Consider the following 26,998-nt stretch of genomic DNA (forward strand, 5'->3'; position numbering starts at 1 on the left):
ACAAAAGCACAATTAAGTTTATCGGGGGCAAGCCTTTGTTGAAACTAATCTTCAGGTGAACCTACAGAAATGAAAATTGACATTCATAGTCACATTCTGCCTAAGGAGTGGCCTGATCTAAAACAGGTAATAGCTAGACTGGATATTTGGTACAAAAGCTCTAGGTACAAGTATTGCTTCTGATTGCTATGAATGTTTTCAGCTGAGCTTTATCTCTCATACTTCTGGGCTTTGAGAACTCCCTTCTGGGTATATTTTTTTAGGCTGAACTCTTAAAGAAGAAGATGACTGATCTTAAGCTCCAAATGCTCCTGGCCCCCTAGCGTTTGCCAGAGGGCATTTTGACTATTCCATTAATTTGAATCCATTCAACAAAGATGTTCTGATAGTTGCTGGGTAAAGCAGACAGGGTGCTCTGTGTGTTGTTTTTTAAAAAAATTCTGACAGGAAAATGTCCCTTTTCTTTTTCACCTTTTAATAAAAATATAAAGTTTTCAGCTGCATTGCTGTGAATCAAAACACAGTGGGTTTGGATAGTGTTCAGTGAGGTTGTCTTCTCCCCCGCCCCACTTGTTTCAAGCCACATTTGCAGTGTTGCACTTTTGGAGAGGGGATGGGGATGTCTTCACATGCATGGCCTTTTTGGTTTCCCCAACCCTGGAAAAACAACAACCCAGAATTCTAATTAACTAAGTTGCCATCTGCACCTACATGATGGCTGTATCACAAACACAGACCCTGCTTAAGTATGAACTGAATGCAGCCTATGTTTTCTAGTCAGATTGAAGCTGGTTTGAGGGGGGGGAATGCATCAAAGAAGAGTTTCTCAATAAACTACACGATCGGTACTGTGGCCGAAGTTATGTGTATGCAGCTTGTAAAACTAGCAGTGGGAGCGCTCTGGATGCAGAGTGAGCTGTAATGTGAACATACCCCTTATTGGCATATTTCTTCATCCACTGAAGGCATCATTGAGTTATTGGTATACGGTGCAATCCTAAGCATTTTTATTCAGAAGTGCTACCATTCAGTGGGACTTGTAAAGGTAAAGGGACCCCTGACCATTAGGTCCAGTCGTGGCTGACTCTGGGGTTGCGGCGCTCATCTCGCTTTATTGGCCGAGGGAGCCGGCGTACAGCATCTGGGTCATGTGGCCAGCATGGGACTCATAGGCTCAGTGGGACTTACTCCCTAGCAAATATATCTAGCATTGCAGCCAATGTATTTAAATGCATAGAGCTAGTTAATTTATCAGAATAAATCAAATATCATTATATTGGGTGATATCTAGTATTAGTCCTACTTGGAGTAAACCCATTGATATCACTGAAGTTAAATAGCTAAGTCCATTAATGTCAATTGGTCTAATCACAGTATGACTTAGACTGGATACCACTCATCATTAGAAAAAACAGAAGTTTGCGAACTTGTGCTACTTGCACTGGGTTATTAAACAACCCAGTAACATACACAATGCTACAGGAAATGACATTTACCTGAGAGGGAGTAAACCTCACTGAACTCAACAAGACATACTTCTGAATGTCTTAGATGTATATAGTTGTGGTCCCCTATAAAATGTCCAGCCCACTAAGTTGGCTCAGAAGGATACTATGGTCAATGGCATTAAAAGCAGCTGAGCGATCAAGGAAGAATAATAGAGATGTACTCCCCCTGTTCTTCTTCCAATCTATCAGTCAAACTATTTATTTCAAACTATCATTTGACTGTTTCTGGGGTCTATATCTGGTCTTTAGTTATTTTCAGCAAAACTCAGAAGTTCACATTAAAACAATACTTGGATTGGGCACACTATGAACTAAGAGTTGGGTAACTCTTTTTACTAACATACCAACCTTATCTTAAACTGGTGGTAATCAGTGCATGAACACATCACTTACAAAAAGAACTTGATTCTGCAGAGGGGTGTTGCAGGGGATAGTCCATGCAAAGTACAGTTTGACATCAATGGAAAACAAAAATTGCAGGTTTTGTGCCAGGTTATTCATGCAGATGCATTAAAGTTGCCTCTATGTGAATTAGTTATTGGCTATTTCAGAGTACCTTTTCAGTCTCTCATAATGAGACATTTCAAACCCAAGAATCTTTGAAATAAAAGAAAGCTGCCTTTCTTTCATCTGCAATCCCCAACCCCCGGATATTAGAAGAGTTTTAAGCCTCTCTGGGAGAATCAATGGACATTTCACTTGTGTATTTGAAGCTTTTCTCTGCTCTTTAAATATTAATAAAAGAAGGTGACCTTCACCCCTGCTTCTGAAGCATAGAGGCTGAAAGGGAGAATCAATATATGCCTACACTAATGATTAACTAATTACAGCTCAGCAGATTTAAAAAAAAAAAATTTTTTATCACAAACCCAAGATTTTACTCCTGGTTTCATAATAAAGGCCTAGCATTAAATGCACACATACTCGGAAATAAGCCCCACTGAACTCAGTGGAACACAATTCCAAGTATCCTGCATTGTGCTGTAAAAGTCAATTTTGGTGGAATGGGAAGTAGATATTTTCTTAAATCATAACAAAATTCATCCTGGTGGTAACCCAGTCCCATCTCATCTCCATTGCAGATATGGCACCACTATGGACATCATAGGACAAGCAGCTGTACAGTACTGTCCTGCACCATTCAACTACAGGATAGCTAACATTCTGTGTGCTTTAAAAATGGAACTGCCCCAATAAGAAAGAAATCCAGGGTGGCATAGCAGTTAGAATGTTGGGCTACTAGTATTGAGAGACCAGGGTTCAAATCTCCACTCAGCCATGAAGCACTCTGTATAACCTTGGGCTAGTCACTGTCCTTTTGTCCAACCTACTTCACAGGATTGTTGTGAAGATAAAATGAGGATGGGGAGAACTATGTATGCCACCTTGAGGTCCTGGGAGGAAAAGTGCAGATTTCCTGTCTTTTATGCCACCATGGGCTGCTTTTATCCAGAAATGAAAAGGCCCTCCGTCCTCTTGTGTCACCTTCTATACCAATAAAACAGGGTCAGTGGTTGTTGGTGCTTTTGACCCCAGCATTGGAGCAAAGCATTGCAGCTCTTGTGCTGGTCATTACTGCACTCATTGTGCTAGAACCTTAACAAGTTAATTGCAGTAGGTTCCATTAGAACACAGTCCTAACCATGTGTCGTCAAAAGGAAGTACTACTGAATCCAATAGAAGTGGACTTTAGTCCCAAGTAAATGGGGTTAGGATTGCAGCCCAAGTCACAATTGCAATGGGACCCAAGTGCAATTAAATTGCTGTGGGTAGAACCCATAGATTATTGCTTTTAACATGTTTTATTGTTAATTATTTATTCTGCTGGAAGCTGCCTTAAGCATTGGAAGACTAGTCCTAAGAGATCCAGTCCATCAGGTCTGGTCTAATGTTCAGCTAGTTCAGCACTCTATTTCTAATAGGGGCTGCCTGCCTCCTGGACTACATAAACAGAGCCTGAACACAACAGTTTTAAATGTGCAATCACTCTATTATTGACTTAACATTTGTTAAGTAGCTATATATTCGAAACTGGGCTCCATAGCTAAGAGAAATTTTTGGAAACTCCCAAAATAGCCCTACATCCCTATGGTCACAATTTGGCTCTAGTCAGAATAGTTCTTCACACGATATCCTTAACTCCTCTTTCCATGGCTATGGATTTAACCATATGTATACTTCTCCTCCTAGAGATATGGCTATGGTGGATGGATTCAGCTGGAGGAACACTGTGAGGTAAGCTGTGTTTCTGACCTATGTGACCCATGAATAAAAACTTATCTAGGAATATATATTAAAATTATGGAAAAATCTATATGAATAACCCTACTGAATTAGTCCAAAGATTCATCAAATTCAGCTTCAGGTTTTTCACAGTGGCCAGCCATATGCTTCCGGGAAGCCCACAAGCAACACATGATGGCAACAGCCCTCTACTGCTGATGTCCCTTCCAGCTGAGGTATTGAAAAATGATACTGATTCAGAACTTAACTAATATACTGATCATCCATTATATTGACTACCCACCCTTTAAATCTAAACAAATATCCATCACCACGTATTGTGACAATGAATCCTATGAATTAATTATGTCCTGTATGGAGGTGTAGCTTCTTTTGGCTGTCCTTTTTTAAATATAAATTTGAAAGCTCACTCTCACACACATACGAAGAGCCTGCTGAATCAGGCAATGACCCATCTAGCCCTGCACCTCACCCAGATGCCACCCAGATGCCTGTGTGAAACCTTCAAGTAGGACCTGAACACAAGCACTTTTCAGTAAGTAGCCATTAATAGCCTAATCCTCCATGAATTTATCTAATCCTCTTTTAAGGTCATCCAAATTGGTGGCCATCACTGCCTCCCATGGAAGCAAGTTCCATAGTTTAACTATGAAGAGGTACTTTATTTTATCTGTCCTGAATCTTCCAACTCTATAATATTATTTTTGAGGTAAGGCAGTCAGAACAGGGCACAGTATTGCAAATGTGATTACAACATAGATTTGTATAATGGGATATCAGTGGTTTCCAAGCATGGAATTTGCCTTTTTCACAGCTGTTGCACACTGGGTCAACATCTTCATCAAGCCATCTACTATGACATCAATGCCTCGGTCATGGTCAGTGACCACCAGTTCACGAACACATGTTATCTTTCAAACTGTTTATATTGAGAAATATGTACAAATACTGTACACATTTACAAAACCAGGTGGTGTTATGGACACGAGCCATGTGGCACTTAGCAAACTGAATGGTGAAAATTGCAAGAATATGTTTGTCTACTTAATGTGCCTGAAAGACAGAAAATATCCGTATATCTGGAGGGAAGGCACTTTGACCAACTAACTCTCTCATTCATAACATGTTACTGTGCCTTATTTTAATGGAAGTCATGACATGAGCAATGACACCTTTCTGTACATGCAAACCCTTTCCTATACCTGATTTGTTCCATTCACAAAATATTTAATGGAGGTCCAGGTCCTGAACTCAGTCCAACCCATTTTAAATGAAATTAATCTGGCCTCAAGCAAGCTCATTAGCTTATTTCTGCTTCCCAGGAGTAAGTAATTACTTCAAGGCCATTCCTACACTGCCTGTAAACTGAAGCCTGCGGAGAGAAAATTCTGATTAAATAATATGTACAGAGAGGGGAAATCCCACAGCTCTTAGCTAAAAAGCAAAGGACTAAGGAGCAGTTAAAAACTCACATGGTTTTTAAATAACCCATGGTTATTTAGAGTTATTATATAGAGAAAAAGTGAAATTATGCCCTTTTCAGTTTGCCCCAAAAGTAACTGCGGAAAAAATAAGAACCATTGTATAGATCTGAACAAATACAATATCCCAAACTCTGGAAACCTTTTAAGAATTTTGCTTTCTTCACTTTTGCCCTCTGAATCTTTGTCTGAATCATTTTCTTCATGTCTCCATAACAACCACTGCCTAAAGCTCATTCCCTCTGAAAAGCAACTTTTAACAAGCTCAAGGATCACATCTCAAATTTGCCATCACCTCAGTAGAATGAAAAATTATTGTACATGACCTAAAAGCTGGCCTATATTTCTGCCTCTCTGGAAATCAGATACAGTTGTCTCATAATAATTTTGTAAGGTTAAACACCTGAAACAGCAGCTTTAAAAAATGTTATTTTTTATCATTTATACCTAAGATGCAGTGACAGCAATTTAGTGATCTCCATAACAATCAAGTGTTAAAAGAATGTACTGGATAAAGAACGTACTGCTAATTAAAAATACCTTGTCTGTTAATCATAATATTCAGCATTCATGAGGTAGATGCTGGAGAGTGAAGGTACAGTGTTAGAAGATGGCTGCTCCACCATGGAGGCTACATTTGCCCCACCCACCCCATAGTCAGAGAAAGGCTCTGGGGCTCACTCCTTGCATGAAGGTAGTGGTGCAAGGAGTCACACCACTGCAGTGGCCAATGGGGTGAGGGTAGTGGCTGCCTTTATAGGGGAAGCACCACCCTCAGATGGCTTTGACAGCAACCCTGTAAGATAAAGGCATGTGGAGTTGTTGTTGTCCACCCCCCCATTCCTGTGCAATTTCTATGCCTGTTAGTGTTTATGGTGGTGGACACTTTGCTGCAGATATTTTTACAGTCATTATTTTACACCAAACACATGTCTCATCATGAGTCTTTACTTCAGGGATATGAGGGCAAAGAGCTCTCACAACTGGTTTTGTGCACCCTACACCAGTGTTTTTCAACCTTTTTTGGGCAAAGGCACACTTGTTTCATGAAAAAAATCACGAGGCACACCACCATTAGAAAATGTTTAAAAATTTAACTCTGTGCCTATATTGACTATATATAAAGTAATTCTCTTGAATAGGAATCAAATAAACACAAAGAAAGTATTTTATAATTACTTTATTATGAAATAGTAAGTAAACAGAAATATGAAAAATTATAAAATACTTTATTCCGTGCGCAACCTGGGCCTGTTTGGCTGAACACAAAGCTGATATTCTGGCTGGAATCAAAGAAAGACACACACGTAGCTCTTTGCCAACAGCTCTCAGTCTCTCTCTGTATTTAGTTTTTATAGCAATCATGCTTGAAAAGCTCATCTCACACAGATATGTAGTGGAAAATGGGAGCAATGTCAAAATAGCTTTGTTTGCCAAAAACTGTCCAAAGGTAGATCAGCAAATCTTAGCTTGAAACCACGATTTTGTCTCAGTTCAGTTAGTTCCTCCTGCTCCTGTAAAGTCATGTCCTTTCCACCAACTGATGCTGAGCTATAAGGGTCCCTAACCCAGTCAAGGCATTCAGTGGAGACTGAAGAGAAATAAAATGACAACTTCTCCGGTCCTCCTGGTGACTCGAGTCGCGACGTCTTCTTCTCTCCGCTGCACACTGTGCTCGGGCGGGAAGGAAGTCGGAAGATGATGTCCTACTGTGATAGGTCCAGGCTGGAGTCTGGACCAATCACAGCCCGGACATCAGAAAAGTGGAGGGTGTCCCCCTGAGGAGCGCCAATCGGCGTCCCTGCTGGCCGAGGGTGGGGTCAAAAACTCCACCACCCCCATACCCAGGACACAGTCCGGCGCCCGCCTAGTGGGCGAAAATTTGAAATTTATTTTTTAAAAAAATCTTTCGAATTTTTCAAATTTTCCCACGGCACACCAGGCAACATCTCGCAGCACACTAGTGTGCCGCGGAACAGTGGTTGAAAAACACTGCCCTAAACAAGCATACTGCTTTGGTACAGTGGAGGATGCTGTCCGCTCACCAGTGCTGAAGTGATCAGCCACCGGTCTGATTGACTTCTGTACATGGAAGAGAAGGCACCAACTTGCCCTATTTCTCAGGCAACTGGCTCCCGTCACTTCAGAAGGTGAGGCAGCTTAGAGCAGGGCTTCCAAGACTCTCAAACCTTGGGAAGGTTTATATTTTAGGTTTTCCATTTGATATATTACAGAGTTACTTTTTTTGGTTAAAGGTAATTTGAGTTACTAGCTTTATTTATTTTTTTGGCTTGGTAAAGCCACCATAGGGTGCCTTGACCACATCATTTTTCATTCAGTAATTATTTCATTGGAATGCACTGCTATGTGGTGAGAGCTCAGGCTTACCACATCAAGGGAAGCTTGTTTTCCCTTAGGTAGCAAATACCATCTCCCATCACACAACATTAAAATGAAAAAAGAAAAACACACTTTGCTTCAGCTTTACTATATCATATATTATTTCCTCAAAACATTTTATGCAAAAAAACACCAACAGGCATATATTGAGGTTCAGTTTCATCATCATCATCATCTGACTAAAATGGTATTTTCTTGTTTTTTGCTAGAATTTATGGAAGTCAATATCAATAGATGTTGGGAAACACTGTAATATAACCCACTGTTTATGTTATAAAACAAAGATTTAGCATCAAGAAAGGAAGCCTTAGATTAACTTTATGAAGAACTCAGTGTGGCAGTCGTAGCTTGCAATGGAAAACTAATTTTCTCTGGATCCATGTGTGTCGAATAATTAACTGCAAAGCCTCTGAGAATCAGCTCCAAATTAATTTTAACTACAGATCCAGCAAATAAATGCTTGTATTAAATATATCTGGGTCATGTGTGTTCATGCTGATGATAGAATGACTATGTGATTTAAGCCCACACCTTTTAATGAGGAAAGAGCTACCTCCGTCCATCTAATTGAACTAAGCAGATTTGTTTTCGTTCTGCATTGGGCTTGCTATAGTCTGCACATCACTAATGCAGATGGAGTGGGGGAGCCACTGTTTTTAATTAGGACATTGCTCATTGGAGATTCCATCTCATAGCATAACCCTTCAGGCCATTGGAAAGGCTATTATTTCTCTTTCTACAGTCGGCATTTATTTATGAGGGTTTAAAGGAGAACCCCTAGAGAAATTATAGTCTTTTTAGTATTGCTTCAGTACTGCAATGATTCCATATAACAATCTCCCAGCCAAAGAACCGCACAACTTACTGTGCATACCAAAAAAATATTCCCACTGATCATAACAAAATGAATCCCCATCATCTATTTTTATACAACAAGATGCTTGATTCCACCAGGTCATTTCCATCTTCTCTAAACCGTTTGGTGCCTGTTATGTAAAAGTCAACAGAGGACTCATATATCCATACTCTGTAGGAATATATGCTTAAGTTCTTCCCTCCTGGCACTTTGGAAAATAAATTCTTGAACTATATTTGCCAGAGGAATCAGATGGCGGCTCTGTAATTATAGCTTGTGATATTTGGAGCAATTTTCTTGAATTGTGACACAGCTGCCAAGTCATTCCAGGAGCCTGCCAAAATATAGTCACAATGAAATTTGGGGGGTGGGGGTAGAATTGAGGTTTTAAAATATTTATCAGTTGTTATGAATGATGTATGAGGCTAGTAACTGTGGGAGTTGGAACTTAACTGGTTAAGTTGTTCCCATGATGCCTCAGCATTCTGACGTCACTTTTGGAAGCTCGGGAGGAGCTTGAGGCAAAGATTGCCAGTCCCACTCTGTGTTCCGTGGGGAAAAGACGTAGCCTGTAATGGCGGAGAGGAGCCCAGGAAATCCCTGGGGGAAATGTTGGAATAAATGCTGTAAATAGACGAACTGGACTCTGTGTGTTTGTCTGGAAGCTGATTGCAAGCTGGTGACAGTTTTACACCACTGTGCGAAGCTCTGCTGAGCCGTGACGGAGAGGAGCTGCGGAAGCGTGCCGGGCAGCCATAAATCGCTAATCGAGGTTCGTAAATCAATTAGCGGGGGTCACGGCTAATAACCAAAAGTCACAGGTTATGGATCCATAAATCATCGCTTGTAAAACTGTCACGGAAGATACTGCCGGGAGCTTTGATCTGCGGTGTCGAGCAGGGGGCCGGCAGGAGGCGGAAGGACTTTTTGCCTGGTGTTAAGAGGCAAGGAGAGCTGCGGAGCTAAAAAAAGCGGCTGGCTGAAAAAAAGCAGAGGTTTGCTGTGGAGCCAGGAGCTGAGAACAGCAGGGTATCGTTTCTCCAGGGAAAGAAGCCAGTAGAGCTGACGTTATTGTAAGTACGGCTGTGGGCCCCTTGGGAGAACGGAAGAGGATGGCAGGCTGCCAGGTCTTGGAGGACTGTGGGAGGCTCACTTTAAGAAGTTGGGCAACCTGGCTGCTGATCTGAAGTCTACTGTTCTGGGTGCCAGGAAGCCAGAGGCCGTTCAGCGCTCCAGGGTGTTTGTGAGGCTGGAGGCGGAAAGCAAGGGCCGGGAGATGGCTGCTTCAGAACAGAAAGACAAGATGGCGCTGATCACCTACGTGAGAGCCGGTGCACAGCTGGGAAAGGCTGTGGGCCCCAGAGGGGGGGCAAAGGGACTATTGGCACTTGGAAATGTGCTGCATTTGCTGTGAAGCTTCAGCAGGAGGCCAGAGCCCTGGAGAAGGACTACAAAAGCCTAAAGCTGGCTGGAGCCCCTGTCCCTGATGCTTTAGCCACAAGGAGTGCTGCTGAGCAGGTCGGGGGGGGCGGAAGGTTTCCAAAGGCACGTTTAAAGTTTTCCACTGTACGTGCTGGAATGAAGTGGAGGTTCAGAGGGGGCGGAGCTGGCAAGGAGTGCTTTTCCGGAAGAAGGAGAAGGAGGCCAGCTGGGAGGAGCCCCGGAGCAGTATTTTTCCACTGGAGTTCGTCATTGACAGGCTTCAAGGCCAACCATCTGCTGCAGCGGGAGATACGTGCTGCAGAGTTGTCTGGGAACTCTGAGATAAGTCCAGTCTTCAGAGCAACGCAGGATGTTGCGGTTTTCGGACGCTGCCAAGGACTGAGGCAGCGGGACGTTTGTTGCTTCTATGGCAACTGTGAAAAACAACTCCAGCCAGGACACGATGACACGCTGGGTGTTTTGGTTTCTGCTATCAGGCAGCACCTGATAGGCAAGCTGCGGAACTGCAGGGCTGTTTTCAACAGGAACAATTGTTTTATTGGCTAACGTGTTTTTTCTCTCCTTCACAGGAGGAGCTAGAGATCTGCGTTGTGCCGGGACTGAATAGTTGTCGGTTATCTGTATCTGCTCTAACGAAGCAGGGGTTCAAAAATGTGCTTTGAAAATGACACCTGTTCCATTTTCAGAGGGGGGCGACAACGGGTCAACATGGCGAAGAGCAAGAACAACGTCTTTGTTCTGGAGTCACCTATGGAGGGTGGTGGGAATGCTGAAAAAGCACAGGCGCAGTGTGCTAAGGTTCCCAAAGATGTGCAAAAGTTGCACAGGTGCACAAAAGGGTACAAGCTCCGGAAATGTGGGAGGAGGTCCCAAGGGTGCAGGGCATGCAAAGGTGCAAAGGTGCTTGGTTTTCCCGGGTTTGGGAGGGTTACCAAAGAGCCCTTTCAGCTTGTTCACACAGATCTGTCAGGACCCAAGAGGTCTGAGAGTCTGGGTGGGGCCAGGTATGTGCTGTCGCTGACAGGTAACCACAGCCAGGTTGGCTGGTGTTTCTCTCTCAAATCACAGGGGGAGGTGACGCAACTGATCCAGGATTGGGTTGCGGAGGTGGAACTAAGGTTCTCCACCAGGGTGCAAGGGGTCAAGAGCGACCGAGGGTCACAGTTTACTGGGTCTGCTCTGGAGGAATTTTTCAAGGAAAAGGAAATACGTCACCAGGTGACGGGTGCAAAGTCTTCTCAAGGGAGAAGGGAGGCTGTGGCTGAACCCAGTGATGGGGATCAGGTCCAGAATCAGGGTTCAGATCCCGGTGATGGGGACCAGGTCCAGGGTCAGGGTTCAGGGCAGGTTTGGGCATCTCCAAGGGTTGTGAAAGGAATGTCCAGGTGTGAGGCTTCATCTCCGGTAATGGAGAAAGCTCACGGAAGGGTTGTCAAGTCAGAGGGGGAAGAGTCTGACGGAGAAGACACAACTGCTGTCCCTAATGGGTCAGTAGGGTATCAGGTCACAGGTGCGTGGAAAAGTGTCGCACAGTGTGATTCTGGGAGTGTTGAAGGGGTTCAACAGGTGCCTGGGAAAGATGCCGGGAAGGGGCACAAGGCAAAGGGGAAGGTGTTGAACTCAGAGGGTCTTGTCAGAATGTGATGCAAAAGGGGGTGTGGGAGTTGGAACTTAACTGGTTAAGTTGTTCCCATGATGCCTCAGCATTCTGACGTCACTTTTGGAAGCTCGGGAGGAGCTTGAGGCAAAGATTGCCAGTCCCACTCTGTGTTCCGTGGGGAAAAGACGTAGCCTGTAATGGCGGAGAGGAGCCCAGGAAATCCCTGGGGGAAATGTTGGAATAAATGCTGTAAATAGACGAACTGGACTCTGTGTGTTTGTCTGGAAGCTGATTGCAAGCTGGTGACAGTTTTACACCGCTGTGCGAAGCTCTGCTGAGCCGTGACGGAGAGGAGCTGCGGAAGCGTGCCGGGCAGCCATAAATCGCTAATCGAGGTTCGTAAATCAATTAGCGGGGGTCACGGCTAATAACCAAAAGTCACAGTAACATATTCAAGGTTTAAAATGTCCTTGGTCTCATGGCTTTATTAAGAACTTGCAAGAAACCCACTGGGTCAAAACACAAAGTTGTGAAGGTGCAGATTACTTTTTAGGCAGGCAGAATTGCTGTACTGTATTGCTTTCAACACCCGCTAAAACTTCTTTGTTTAAGGAAGCCTAACCGGACGTGAATTTGTAATGTGTAATACATAATGTGTAATTATAATACAGATATTTGGTTTGAAACTGCTGTTTTTATTTACATTTTGATAAAAAAATGTGTCAACTTGTTTTTAACATTTGATTTTATATTTATTTTTAATGGAGTATTTTATATCTTTTATGTAAATCTCTTGATGTTTTTGTTGATTAAGAGCTATGAAGTTTTTTAAAATAAATAAATATATTTAGTCCAAGAATAGCTGAAGTAGTATCGTCCATATGTTATGAACTACAATTTACAGACACATGGCTTTACTATATCTTTTCTTAAAGATTTTTTACATTATAAACCGTTTTAAAATGTGTTTTAATAGTGTGTGTTTTTTTAAACAAATGAAGAGTCTAGGCTCCTTTGGGAAGGAGAGCAGGATATAAAATTAATAAATAAAAAACTTCTATCAGCCTCAACTTCAAGTGATGAGAGCTGTAGTCCAGCAACATCTGTAGGGTGTCAAATTGGCTACCCTGCATTTAGCTCACCCTCATGATCCATCACAATCATGGAAATTAAATACAGCATGGACTCCTGCCATATGGCCCCCGTTTTCTAGCATTACCTATGTGTCACAGTAAACTGCTGTTATGTTAAAAAGATCAGGTCAGCAAAAGGCGTTGGGTACTAGATTAATAAATAACAGACAGGAAATACATGAAAATATTCCTTTAAAAGGAAATATAATAACATTTACCTTAATAACTGTTCCCCATTTTTACAGAGGGAAGCCAAAATGATGAAAGATGGGAAACTTTTCAGAGTTATCCAAGAGAATTGTTGGGATCCAGAGGTTCGGATTAAACAGATGAACCAATCAGGTACTATCAGTATGGATGTGTACTATGCAGACGTCCAGTATGGCAACAGCAGCTCTTAAAAGATGCTTTTGCAAAGCATTAACAATTGATTTTCAGAATATATATTGCATTTTTGTTGAGTAAGAAGAGCTAAAGTAGACTGCAAAATATATTACTACAGAAATGCACAGATAAATTTCCATCTATATTCAAACCTGGAAGCACCAAAGTAACAGTTCAAGTGTTCCTCTTGAAGAGCCATTCACTTGTAGTGGGTTATTTTTCAAAAATATTCATTAATTGCCTCCCTCCAGGAAAACAAGTTCAAGTTTATTTCTAAAGTAGTTGATTGCTATGTAGTGAAGTAAACAATCCCAAAACTGTTCCCCCCCCAGTAGTCCTCATTGCTCATAAACAAACTACTCTGGAATAGTTTGCTTATTTTTTTAAAAAAATATTTAATAGCATTTATAAAACAACTTTTACTAATTTTGTTCTATAGGAGTCACTGTCCAGGCCCTTTCTACAGTTCCTGTCATGTTTAGTTACTGGGTAAGTCAAGTCAAGTCAAGGAAAAGAACTACAGCATTTTTGTATCATAAAAATCAAGCAACCATGAACTCCACATGCAAAAAGGAAGGCAGAAATCCTTCTGATTAATCAGATACTTTGCAATGACAGAAGGCTCAGGAGACTAAAGAATGTCAACAGATGTCATTGTACAGATGAGGTCTGATGGATTATAAATAATTGTGTATAAAGCTGAATATATTTGTCTTATTTCTCAGATATATTGATAATGGATGGAAGCTAATTATTAATAATATCTGAATATTGCTCGTTATAACAAAATTAGTTGCTTTACTCTAATACTAAAGCTTAACTTTAATTTTAAAATTGGCTTCTCCCAACCTACATGATTGTGAATAAATTCTTAGAGCCGGATGGGCAATGTGTCCAGTGAGGGCTCAGAAACCAGAACTAGTCTGGATGAAGCTTCTAGGTGATAGAATGGAATTTAGCATTTGCCATTCAGGTTCCATTTTTGTTCTACTTGTGCATCAGAGGCATCAAAGAGCAACACTAACAACGCAGGCATCTGCTCCAGTTATGGTGGTGGCTAAAGAGCTTTTGTATTTGGCGCTACATCTAGTGGAAAATCACATCCAGAGTTTCAACCCATGACCTCCTGCACTGAAAAGGGGTGGGGCCCATCAAATATATATATTGCTACCCCAGCAGGACTTTAACTAATTACCAGTATTTGTGTGTATAAGGAGTTGAATTCCTGTCTGTAGGGAAGGATCTCATTTTCTGGATGATTGCTGTGCGTTACACAACAGTAGCAGTTGCAAAGAATTTTGTAGTATCTGTGTGTTTTCCAGGTTGTACTTTGTGTGTATGGTGCATTAGGTTGTTTTCATGGATTGGTGCCTCAGCAAAGGAAAAGTAGACCATCTCTAGTGTTTGTGCTCCTTTTTTCTTCTTAATTGTCCTGCTAAGAGACCATAGGTTCCTAGCTAAGCTATCCTATTTAGTTGTTCTGTGAAGCAAAGGGACTTAATTCTAGAGTTCTGCATATGCACTGTTCTTTGAGACTCCACCTAAAGGTTATTTATACAACCAACTTTTGTTTCTCTCCCGATTTGAAAACCACATGTTAATTCCTTCTTCCTTTCATGATTCTTACCAGGCCAAACCACAGGATACTCTAGACCTGTGCCAATTTTTAAATAATGACTTAGCCACTACTGTGAATAAGTTCCCAAAGAGGTTTATTGGCCTTGGCACCCTCCCCATGCAAGCTCCAGACCTGGCTGTGAAGGAATTGCATCGTTGTGTGAAAGAGCTTGGATTTCCTGGTGTGCAGATAGGATCTCATATCAACAACTGGAACCTGAATGCCCCAGAACTCTTTCCAGTCTATGCTGTGAGTAGACATTCCCTTGTTTATATTATTATTATTAATAGTAGTAGTAGTAGTAAAATTTATTATTTATACCCCATCCATCCGGCTGGGTTTCCCCAGCCACCCTGGGCAGCTACCAACAGATTAAAAACAGAATAAAACATCAAACATTTAAAACTTCCCTAAAGGAGATGTGAAGTCTTGATGAGCTGTAAATGACAGATATCATCTTATCTTTCACCGAGGAAGAAGGGAAGCATGTAGGAATGGGATCTTAAATGAAGATAGTAGCAGTGTCTCACGTTTGTTGAAGCTTAGAGTGATTGGAGTTCTAAAAATGATAACCAGCACAGTGCTGTGAATTGAACCTGGAAGACAACAGGGACCCAGTGCAGATGCTGGTGGAGCTGTGTATGTAGATGCTATGAACTTGGTAGTTCCTGTACATGTAAATGCTGTGTACCCTGACATACCAACTTAATCAGGAGACCAGGTATGGAAGTCCATGCCATGATTCTGAATCATGAACAAGGGTTACTCCCATATAAAATTCTTAATGCTACTAATAATAACAATGAATCATTCATTTTGCACTTAAAATAATTGAAGTGCTTCACACAGAATTTTAAAAAGGGCCTGTACCTACCTAAAGGGTCACAATATAAATGAAGACAAGATGGAAATTAATAAGAAAAGGAGGGGGATAGTACATGTATGTACATCTAAATGCTGCAAATGGACCCAGGCACTGGCTGATGGAGATTCCAGCCCATTGGAGAAGCCCATTAACTGACTTATAGATCCTCCTAAGACTAGCAATTATTTGTTATATTTTTATCACAACCTTCCTCCAAGGAGCTCAGGAAACAGTATATCTCTTTCTACCCCACCCCAGCACCATTTCATATCTTCACAACAACCCTGTGAGGTAGGTTGGGCTGAAACATGACTGTGCTTTCTGTCCTCAGTCCACGGAAGCATGTGAGGAATTTCATGTGAGCAGCTGAGACTGAATTCTTTAGTTGAGATTCCTGCATTGCAGAGGGTTTGACTTGATGACCATAGGATCCCTTCCATTTCTACAATTATAAGATTCTATGATTATTGCTCTTAGATGTTTTACTCTTGTGTTATAAAAATACCAGACTCTTACGTTTAAACATTGGCAATTGTATTACTTGAAATGTCATATTTTTGGTCAACTTTTTAATAAGCTCTTCCCTACTGCCTCTAATTTTAAGGCTGCTGAACAATTAAACTGCTGCCTCTTTGTGCATCCCTGGGACATGCAGACAGATGGAAGGATGTCGAAATATTGGCTTCCCTGGCTTGTAGGTCAGTAGCACTTACAATTCTTAAAAGACATTCATTCATTTTGTTTGTGAGTAACAGCAATGAGCCAATTTGGCATAGTAGTCAGGGTGTCAGACCCAAGTTCAAATTCTCACTTAATCTGAAACTCCCTGTGTGGCATTTGGCTATTCGCCATCTCTCAGCCCAACCTATCTCACAGGGGTTTTTTATAGGGATAAAATGGAGATGGGGAAAAGTGGGCTATAAATGAAATAATGCAGGAGACACAGCTGAAAATGTACAAGGAAGATTCGCACAACTTTTCTTACAATTCCTTAAATTCATTCACATCCATGAAGTTTGCATCAAGGGGCTTTAATCAGGATGCCGTTGATTATTCTAAGTTCCCTAATACAGCAATCCTCTTAAAATGACTTTAACTATCACCCTGAGAAGTACTGAAATGGGGATGTATAAATTTCCACATATGTAAAGCCTTGCTGCCACATGCCTCTGGGTGGTGGCAAATTGTGGCAATTTACACCCCCACACCCACCATTATGAGATAACTGAAGCATAGATTGTGCATTATCCTTGAATAAGTATGTTACCACCTCGGATGCTACTTGGAAGCATGAAATGAAGGTGCATAAATCACTTTTGCTTTCCTTTTTTCCCATCAGAAGTCACAAAAGACATTGCAGATAGGAATAAGCTGCTTGTAATTAACACATGATAGAAAATTGTTAGCTTTGTCAGATCTCAAGATTCAATCTCAATAAGACTGTGATCTCAAACTCCCACCCCCCCTTTTACTCCACATGGGTCTTCAACATTTTTTTCTATTTAAGCCCACATGGAGCCAAATGTCTCCTGGCACATCTTAGGATACTCCTAATGTTCTGAATGTCTTTACAGAAGCAGAAGCATATCTGCTTCTCCCATAGCTCTTTGTTTATAGTACATTGTTCATTCTCCCTCAAATGAAAATGAAATTTCTTTTCAAGAATAAAAGTAGCGATGAGAAGATCAGCTATTTTTAAACTGAATTGTCATCTTTCTTTCTTTCTTCTGTGGGGAGTATTTGCAACCAGCCAGTCACTGATATGATAATCTGTACTTCCTGTGGGTGAAGGTAGTCAATACAGGGCTTGATTCCAACTTCCAGGGCCAGTGATTTGCTGGAAAAAGAATATCACAGGCAGAAAATGAAGGGAGGTAGAAAGGGGAATGAGTGAGAGTTGAGAGAGCAGTTGCTGAGCCACCTGTGGCCTGGCCTGCCTGCTTGATTGTCCATTCACTCTTCCTTATGGGCAACCTTATTCCCATTAATTGGAAGAGAGACATATATATATGGCACAGCACTCCGGCCATTAGGGAAGATTCAGGGAAGGAAAGATCCTTGGTTGTAACCACTGAAGATGGAAGCAGAGGACTATAACCCCAGGTACCAAAGTTCCCTAAAGGTGCTGATAAAACTTCTTCTCTCAAGCTAGTTGGGAATTATTTCCACTTTTTATAAATGAAAAAAAAGATTTGTATTGTTACTCTTGAGGATATGGCAATGTGTATGTAAACAGGCTAAGTGCTGTACTTGTAACAAAACCTTATCAGGAAAATGCTGCTACCTTTTAACTTGCTTGATTATTACTGGCACTGAGCAGTGCACCATAGCTGCACCTATTAATTTGTTTTTATTTTAAGTACCTAGCGGTGAAATATCAGCATTGCACAGTATTACAACATCAACTCATGTTGAGAGAGATGAATAGGCAAGGGGAGGGGAGGAAGTCAATGAAGCATGCAGATTTCTGTTCCCCATATAGATTTTTTTAAAAATTGTATTTATATACCACCCTTCACCTGAGGATCACAGAGTGGTTTACAGTATAAAAACAGAAAAATACATACATATGTTGTGTAAACTCATCATATGCATTCATACAACAATCTAATTATCTAATTATCTCAAGGGGCAACAAAGCACCATTCCTCTGTATAGTAGCAGCTCTACATGGTCACCACAATCATTAGAACAACTCACACCCATATGGAGCAGGCAAGCCTTCCCCAACCTAGTGCCCTCCAGATATTTTGAACTACAACTCCCATCATCTGTATGCTGAGTGGGGCTCATGAGAGTTGGGAATCCAATATCTGAAGAACAGAAAGGAAATACTGGAGTAGACTTTCATATGGGAAGGTTCCGCATCTGTCACACTGCACATTCTTGGAAGTGACTTGCTCTGGTGCAGAGAGACTCCATGCAATGTGGGTTCATTATCAATGTGATAGGGGACCCTATCAAATTACAGCTGTCATGTTGTTTCCAACTAAGTTTTAGTCAGAATAGACTCACTGGGTGGGATTCAACTAATGAGGCCCATCAGCATAAGCCCTTTGTAAGGACTTCCACTTGCACAATTGGGTTCCTCCCTTTTCCTCCCCAATGTCCCCTGAAATTGGCTTGGGGTGTGTGTTGGAGAACCCTTAGAACAGCAGGTGAGGAGAGAAGAGGAGAGAAGAGAAGAGGGGGATTGCTCCATCTGGCAAGCCAAATGCTGATTGAACAATAAGAAGAGCATGGTGTTGAATTCCTCCTTTGAACTTAAATTAGTCACGCCCATCAATTTCAATAGATCTACTTTGAGTGTGACTAACATACTTAGACAAGTATTCCCCTGAACTGTAACTTTCTGATCTAATTGTTTTAATTGCCCTTTTAACTTTTTTAATTGTTGTGCTTTTAGCAGGCTTTTTATTGTGTATTTAACTACAGTACGTGTGACAATTTTATAATGGATGTAATACTTATCAATCACTTGATAAGGCATGTAAGCTGTATATAAATTTAAAGAAACAACAATAACAATGTAGGGGTGTCTTGTGGCCCCTAATCTGTGTTTCTGATTCACATCTCTCAGGAATATCTATGTGACATGACACCATCACACTCATTTTCCTGGCAAGTAGCTGCTAATAAAATGGAAAGGGAGCAAGGAAACTCTTTGTGTGATCATGTTATAGCTTATGTCATCTTTTCTTAGGTGTTACTGGTAAAATATGAATCAGGGACCTGGTAAAGTCAAGCTGGAGTATCAGTTCTTCAATTATACACAGTGGATTTCACAATAATTGTGATAATTTTTTTTTTACAAAACTATTATGCATAGAAGTACTGTAGAAATAATTAATAACTCTTTCTTGCTATTAGGAATGCCCTCGGAAACAACCATCGCTATTTGCTCCATGATTATGGGAGGGGTATTTGAATTGTTTCCCAAGCTAAGAGTTTGCTTTGCCCATGGAGGTAAGTATCTGAGAGCAGGAAGGCTGGAGGACACACAGAAATCATCAGTATTCAACTCTTTGCCCCAACACACACTAGTCATGGGGTGGTAATTCAACACTAGCCCTACTCAGTCAGCCCATTTAAGCTATTGGGCATTACACACTTAGGTTCGTTCAGCTGGGGATGGCTAAGGCATGGTAGAGGCAAGGGCAGCACTCCAGGTACAGAGCCAGATTAGATATTTCAAGGTCAATATCAGGAAATAGCTGTTAGGTATGTGGATGGGGAGGCAGGGATCACTGCATGTGCATTCCATATGCAGAAAGTCCCAGATTCAATCCCCAACTTGAATATATCAGCAATGTCTATATCATTTCACAGTGTTTAATGGTACTCCTAGATATATTCATTCAGGCAAAGTAATTTACAACACATCTTTCTTTTTAGGTGGCTCTTTCCCTTATACAGTGGGGCGCATTTCCCATGGATTCAACGTGCGGCCTGACTTGTGTGCAGTAGATAATAACATTGATCCAAAGAAATACCTTGGTTCATTCTACACAGATTCACTTGTTCATGATGAATATGCACTGAAGATGCTAACAGACGTAATAGGAAAGGTGAGTGAGATGGTATTTAGCCCAAAGACTACAAGTAAGCTCTCTCTCCTGAGTCTTTCGCACTCCTATTGGTGCAAATGGGAATTTCCTTCCTAATGCAAATGATGGGGTGGGGGGGCAAAGGATTAAAGCCTCTCTTTCTCCATCATACATCAGATGAGAAGACAAATACTTGCCATGACATGGAAGCAAAGGGATGGGGCCACCTTTCCTAGTTGCTAAACATTCCTTCTCTCTTGCCTTCCTTTCTCCTGGGTGGTAAATGGAAAGGAAGAGACAGAAGGCAGGGCATCCCTCTACCCTTTGGCACACCCTTAGATTGACTCTTCCTTTGCCCAGGGAATAGGAGAAGAATAAGCAGCAAAAAGACTGGTGAGACAGGGGTTACCTGGGAAGAGAATAAAAACTCATCTTCTTGGTATACTTGAAATGATTACTTATTGCCCATCTTCCTCCAGGGACAGTAATAAATATCTGAGAAGGGTCAAAGTGAGACACACAAATAATGAAGGAAGTACAGTCACCCTCTCTCTAACATGCCCCAGTCTTTTAACTCCTCCACTTTCCAGGTTGGAAGGTGGATTAGAAGGAAGATTCAGCATTAGGACATGCTAGAGGGAAAATGGTGGCATTTTGCTGGTGCTTTTCAAAGTTGCCCTTCCTATTCTCCTCCCTAATTCAGAGATCACAAAGATGAGAAGTGATACTTGAACATGCCAGCAGTCCACTTGATCTAGATCCTGGCCTTTTGACCTGTTCTGTCCTTATTCACCAATAAAAACCTAGTTGTTGATACTTAATAAATGCATTTGATTGATCCAGTTCCTCCTTTTTTAGTTGCTGAGTATTTTACCAGCAAACAATGCTAAAAATAAAACACATCAACAATGATATTAACAAAAGCTGATACAACATGGATTAAGCTAGCTCTTTAACTGTGGCTAATTATTGCTTAAGCACTAGGCTCTTTGGAGATTTGACACTGTCTGACTTTTATACAGTCAGGTAGGAGATGCTGAGGCACCACTAATCACACTCCAACAAGTTGTATCTGAATTGTGTTATTTTGAAGGTTATTTTAATATTCAAGAGCTTTGTGAGTCTTTTCCCCAGTGGAATCAATGCAACTTTCAGAAAATCTCCAGACACCATGGACTGTCTTGTAAAATTTTCCACATTTACTTCTATCTCTCAGTGATGAATTTATACAGCTAACTGGAATAAATGTTGAAGATACCTTCAACATTCAGTATCTGAGCACACAATCAAAACTTATGCAGGCCACTGCAAAGAAAGACATCATCAGCTGTCCTGAGCATACCCAGCCCAAAGAGGACAAATGGACGGGAGTTTAATTCTTTACTGACAAAGCATGAACTTTTAGTAACTCCACTGGTGCACCAAATATGCATATACACACTTCTGGTGGCTAAGCAGCTGGAGCCCCTCCCTGAGCTTATGCTCCAGACTGGATGGAGTCGTGGGTGGCCAGCCCTCAACCCCAAACTTAAGTGCCCTCCTTGGGGCACAAGGGCAAAAAACCTGTGACTCCTTCAGCACAGGAGTTGTCACTGTGCCTGTCTCCTCAAGCCCCTCCTGGTCCTGGGAGACAGCAGCGGAGGGGACAGAAGGGATTCTGATAGCTCCCTCCCTTCAAGCACCATTTCTCCCTCAGCTTCTGGTACATTCTGTCCTTCCTCCCTTGCGCCTGTCTCATGGGAGGCACAAAACTCATATATCACTTCCCTTTGGCTCCGCCATCTCTTCCACCCATGCCTGTATCTGCAACCCTCCTGCCAACCCAGCAGTTTGAAAGCATGCCAGTGCAAGTAGGTAAATAGGTGCCTATGCAACCGTAGGGTGGTGTCCAGGAAGGCCACATTGACTTATCAGCTCAAGCAGAGGGCCTGGTAAGATATGGCAGGGCAGGACCATTTTGTATAAAGCAGGGCCAGGTGAAGTTAATGTTTTACATCAAAAATAGTGCACAGCTAAGGGGAAACGAATTCCCTCCAGTCAGTTTGTGTAGACACCCATGTCACTTTTATCCAGGTATGAGGACTGGCACCTCATTTGTAACCCTCACCCCACAAAAAGGCACTGATTACCAGCATGCATTTTGGCCCCATGCTGGATATGATATCAGACTACGAGAAAAGTGGCTGTGCAACAGACTGTGGAGACCTAAGTTACACATTCTCTTCCTTTGACCCAACAGGGTGTAATTTGTTTCTCTATTGACCTTCACTGAACTCTTTTAGCAACCATGTAAGGCAATGACTTTTGAAAGTAACAATATTTTCCAGCACCCTGTTTGCTCTGATATCTATTGCTAGAACATCAGCAGACTCAGCTGGTGGATTTATTATTCTGAGCATTAAGGTATATGTTATTATATATGTTACCATAAAACACAGTTCCAAGCTTAGAATCATAAGAGAAAGAGCATCTAAAGTCCCTAAGGGCATGTACTTTACATATACTTTACATAACAGACTTTTTTACTTTATACTGTACATGGTTGAGGAGTCACACGGCTGTATATAGTAGACACATGTAAGAGATTTTGGTCAATCACAGATTTCCAGAACCTTTGCGCCCAATATTTCCTTTGTCATCTATGGCAAACATCTCTTCCTTCATGCTTTACAATAGCTTCCAAAAGACACAAGGCAGATTGCAGTGGGCCTGTGCTTTGACATAACTGTGTTAAGATTGAAGTGTTTCTTTCAGAAACCCCATGGTGACACCTGCTGGAGACATTTGGCAGAGGGGAAAATATTTTTGTACACAGCCTCCAGAATTTCCTCCAGAATCAATGCTTTGGGCATTTGTTCTGATATCAGTGACTGTGTTGTTTGATTGTTTTTTTCCTAAGATGTGTTTATAACATATGTCTGTCTTCCTTTCTCCAAGGAACTCAAAATGGCCTAAATAAGGAAATCTCATTTTATTAACCCTGTGAGGCAGGTTAGGCTCAGTGGCAGTACCTGGAGCACCACAGAGACAACTGAACACTGAGTAAATGTGATATCTAAAATAAGCAGGGTTTGTTTTATTTAAGTGTCAGTTTGTATTCATTTCTCAGTAAGAAGGAAACAAATGGCTATGGCATGATGGATCACTCCATTCGCCTTCCTCTTTTGTCATAACTTTACTTTTCCCTCCCTCTACTTTAACACAGGACATAATTTATGAATGATCCAAAATGATCACAGAAGCTACAGTACCTCAGAACCTCCAGCTTTCTCTACCCATAACAATGGAAGCAATTTGCACAGGAAGAACAGCCTTTCTATGGAGAAGGAAGGAAAGGGGTTGCCTTCTTTAAATACCAAATCTTGCTTTCTTCCTCATTAATCATCCATTCAGTAACAGCATATGTTAAAGCAATCACATATACTATATCCACTTACTTGGGAGTGCACCTCATTGCACTGTTTCTCCTACAACAAAAACACTTACCCTCTGAGGTAAATAGTACAATCTTATACAATTCTCAACTTCCTAGCGTCTTTTACCCAGTATATAATCTCTTTTACTGGCCAGCAATTTGCACACACAGAAAAACCAAAGAGTTTTAAGATATAATAATCAAAATGTGCCTCACTTATATATAGAAAAAATAATAATGCTCCCCATAGGACACTCTTAAGTTGGAAAATGTGCACCTATTAAATCAAGGACAAATAACTTTTGGCCCCCAAGTCACTGTTGGATTCCAACTCCTGTCAGCCCCATCTAGCATGATCAGTGGTCACAGGTGGTGGAAGCTGAAGTCTAACAATGCCTGGAGAACTACAGGGTTTCCTTCCCTGAATTAGCTGCTAATAATGCTATCCACCTGCTTATTTCTGTTTTCAGGACAAAGTGATGCTGGGAACAGATTATCCATTTCCACTGGGAGAACATGAACCTGGAAAACTTATTGAATCCATGGAGGAGTTTGATGATGAACTAAAGGTATTATTACATTTTTAAAAAAATCTTTCCATCAGTCCCAGCCATCACAACTTCACTGGCTGGGACTGATGGGAATTGTAGTCCAAATCAGAGCAGGGTTTGTAGTTCAAGAGGGAAAGAGTTGCTTACCTTGTGCCCAGCAGGATTAACAGATTTCTAAGTCTTCTGGCATGAAGGGCGGAATCCCTTTCACTGCTTGTGGGAGTTTGCAAAGCCCAGTGAAAAATGAGGAGCTGATCCCTTTCTTGAGTCCTCTGCATATGCTGAGAGATTCCTGAGAAGAGACAACCACCAATAATGGTTGGCTACTACTGTCCCTGGCTGCTTATTATATTTCATAATTCAAATTCATTTTTATACAAGAATCCACTGGACATTTGTTTGGAAATAATCCTGGTGCAGATATATTAATTTCTTTTCAAGCCATTACTGTATTTGTATCCAAAACATTTGTTAAGACTCTCAAAAGCCTCCTTACTTTTTGTTGCAGGATAAGCTCAAGTTTGGCAATGCTCTTGCATTCTTGAATCTTGACAGAAAGCAGTTTGAATAACCTCAGAACTATAAACATTTATTGGAGTGTTGGGTCTTTATGTATAATTATGTATCTACATCCTTATGTGTATGCATCCCCATGAAAATTTCAAATAAAAGTATGTATAATATTTATGGTTTACATCTGGAAGCTTCATGCACCTTCATGCAAGCTGTATGCATTCTGAGACTTTCAACTGTGTAGATCTGGCAGATTCCCTTGTTATCTACAGAATCAATTGTTTGTTATAGTTTTTGATGTTTTGGGGACTTTCTATAGCAGCATTCAAAATGGCCAGATGTGAATTTCAGGAAACATCTCCTCACATGGAACTGCAGTACAACAATTGTGGCTCTTGAGCTGTGCTTAACAGAGCACAGTTCATGTAGGAATGCTCATGAAAGTACAAGGTGCTGGATGTATTTATAGTAACAGAAGTCTCCCTACTTGGCCTCACTTGGGAGCTGAAGTGGAGAAATGCATTCAGCTAAGCTCCTCAGCAAAGACATAGTATAGAAAGGACCACATTTGAAGAATTATTAAACATTCTCCTTCAACTATATGAAGAAAGGCTACATTTGTTCTATTCATATGCAGCAGAATAGAGTATCTATGGCTCTTTTTCACACATGGAAGAGGGGGAAATTCTTTATTTGAAACCTATCAGTATATTTGCATGTAGGTCTATCGTTTCATAGTAGTGCATTCATTAAATGCATTCTAACTTGTTCCATGAACCCCTTTGCTCTTAAGCACTTATTTTACATACTGTTCTGTAGGTGATCCTATTAACATGAAGGTGACCACCTTTTGAATGAGGCAATCATATGCAATTAAATGTAAAAAGAACAATCAGGACAATTCTATGTAAAGCCTAATATAAAGCAACCATTCACAGCAGCGAATAATACAATCATCCTGACAACACAATCATCCTGAGAATACAATCACCCTGGCATTGCTAAGTTAATTAACACCTTTGGTGCGACAGGAGGCCACTATCTTGAGTCATGGCTAAAACACAAAAAAATCTAATTTGCTTTGATAAGTTCACGTTCAGCAATTTTGTGCTGGAGGCTTCCTTTGACATTCTTGTGCAGAGTAGGAGGATGGCTACTTTCACTTTAGTTCTGAGAAATGCAAAACAGGGCAGATGATATCTTTTACTAAATCAAATTTTATGTTGGTTTGATGAGCGTGCAAATGTTCATGGTACATCAGATTCCTACTCTGTCAGAGAGCCTAAGAGAAATTTAATGAATGTCAGTGGGGGATGGTGTGAGGGAAAGAGAATTGAACCAGAGGCATTATGTCCCGAACACAAGCCTAGCTAGCAGAAATGTAGTCTCTGATTAAAGGTTATGGAGGAAGGAAAGGGGGACAGGCATGAGTGATAAGGAAATCTGCCAGCATAATGTGTGATTTCATGAGGGTGCTGATTCGTTGTAACATTGGTTTTAGGCCCCAGGGGCCCTTTCCTTCCTCCAGAACTTTCAGTCAGAGACTACATTGCTGCTAGACTTATATTTTGGACACCTCTTGTCTGCTCCTCTCAGGATAGAAAAGACTAGGTTAACAAGCACATCTCTTGCAGAGCTGTTGTGTTCACTTTCCCTCTCTTATCCTCACGAATAAAACCCTTCCTCCAAGCTCCTGCTTTCCTTTCATTGAGGCCCAGATGACAGTTGCCTACTCAAATTGCTGCTTAGCAACTGGGTGGGCAGAAGGAGGATATCTCAAGGAAGGAAGGAACGGTGCCCTGCTTCAGCACCATTACTTACAGGCCCATTCATACAAGCCCATTCATGCTTCCTTGTAAGTAAACCCCACCGCGTTCAGTCAGGCTTACCCCCATGTCTGCATAGGGCTACACTACAGCCAGAGTAGTGAAAGGGCCACGTGTCTGCATTCAAGAGAATAGAACACAGCAAATGTCTGCACTGAATTGAGCATATCATGGGGAGCTCAGACCTGTCCCCTTTCGCATCAGACCGCCTTAAATTTCACAGCGGCGCTGAAATCCTCCTTCTCCTCCCTTACATTTTGTCTTGGGCGGGGGGGAGGCGGGTAAGGAGGAGTAAAGGAACCGAGAAGATAAGCCTCCAGGCAGCAGCCGGCAGGACTCAATACTGCACGTATTGCTCCTATTCGATTCCTCTAAAGCTGAGGTAAAAATCTGAAGACGAGCTGCGCCTTATCATAGAGAGAGAACAGCCAAAGAGTAACGCGCGCCCTTGCCGACTCTGCGGCTCATTCAGAGTCTATGGACAACTCTATGGTTTCGGGGTGTTGTTGTTTATATATGTATGCATACATAAAGCCGGGAGTGGAGCGGAAGCCCCGTGACTCTTCCTCGCGGGATTCTGAGTTGTCGCGAGAGAGGCCGCGACAGAGGAGGAG

General features: G+C 41.5%; 1 protein-coding gene and 1 long non-coding RNA gene across 4 annotated transcripts; one reads left to right on the top strand and one right to left on the bottom strand.

Annotated features, from left to right (window-relative positions):
* ACMSD (aminocarboxymuconate semialdehyde decarboxylase) lies at positions 1–24,728 on the top strand. The gene is made up of 10 exons (XM_083491060.1): positions 1–126; positions 3,699–3,743; positions 12,911–13,007; positions 13,489–13,538; positions 14,680–14,916; positions 16,137–16,230; positions 19,403–19,498; positions 19,928–20,100; positions 23,965–24,063; positions 24,554–24,728. The coding sequence occupies exons 1-10, from the start codon at positions 70–72 to the stop codon at positions 24,614–24,616; spliced, it is 1,011 nt and encodes a 336-aa protein (XP_083347186.1). The 5' UTR covers positions 1–69; the 3' UTR covers positions 24,617–24,728.
* On the bottom strand, positions 21,121–26,981 carry LOC310701305. Of its 3 annotated transcripts, none has more exons than XR_014522996.1 (3): positions 26,448–26,913; positions 24,193–24,337; positions 21,121–21,315 (listed from the first exon to the last, which is right to left on the bottom strand). It is a non-coding gene; the product is annotated as an uncharacterized lncRNA (long non-coding RNA). The 3 variants fall into 3 exon arrangements; XR_014522997.1 differs by lacking the exon at positions 21,121–21,315 and adding an exon at positions 22,342–22,850 and having other exon boundaries at positions 26,448–26,916; XR_014522998.1 differs by lacking the exon at positions 21,121–21,315 and adding an exon at positions 22,860–23,395 and having other exon boundaries at positions 26,448–26,981.
* Between the last annotated feature and the right edge of the window lie 17 nt (positions 26,982–26,998).

The sequence above is a fragment of the Podarcis liolepis genome (assembly GCF_965112155.1).
Source record: "Podarcis liolepis genome assembly, chromosome: 1".
NCBI lineage: Eukaryota > Metazoa > Chordata > Lepidosauria > Squamata > Lacertidae > Podarcis > Podarcis liolepis.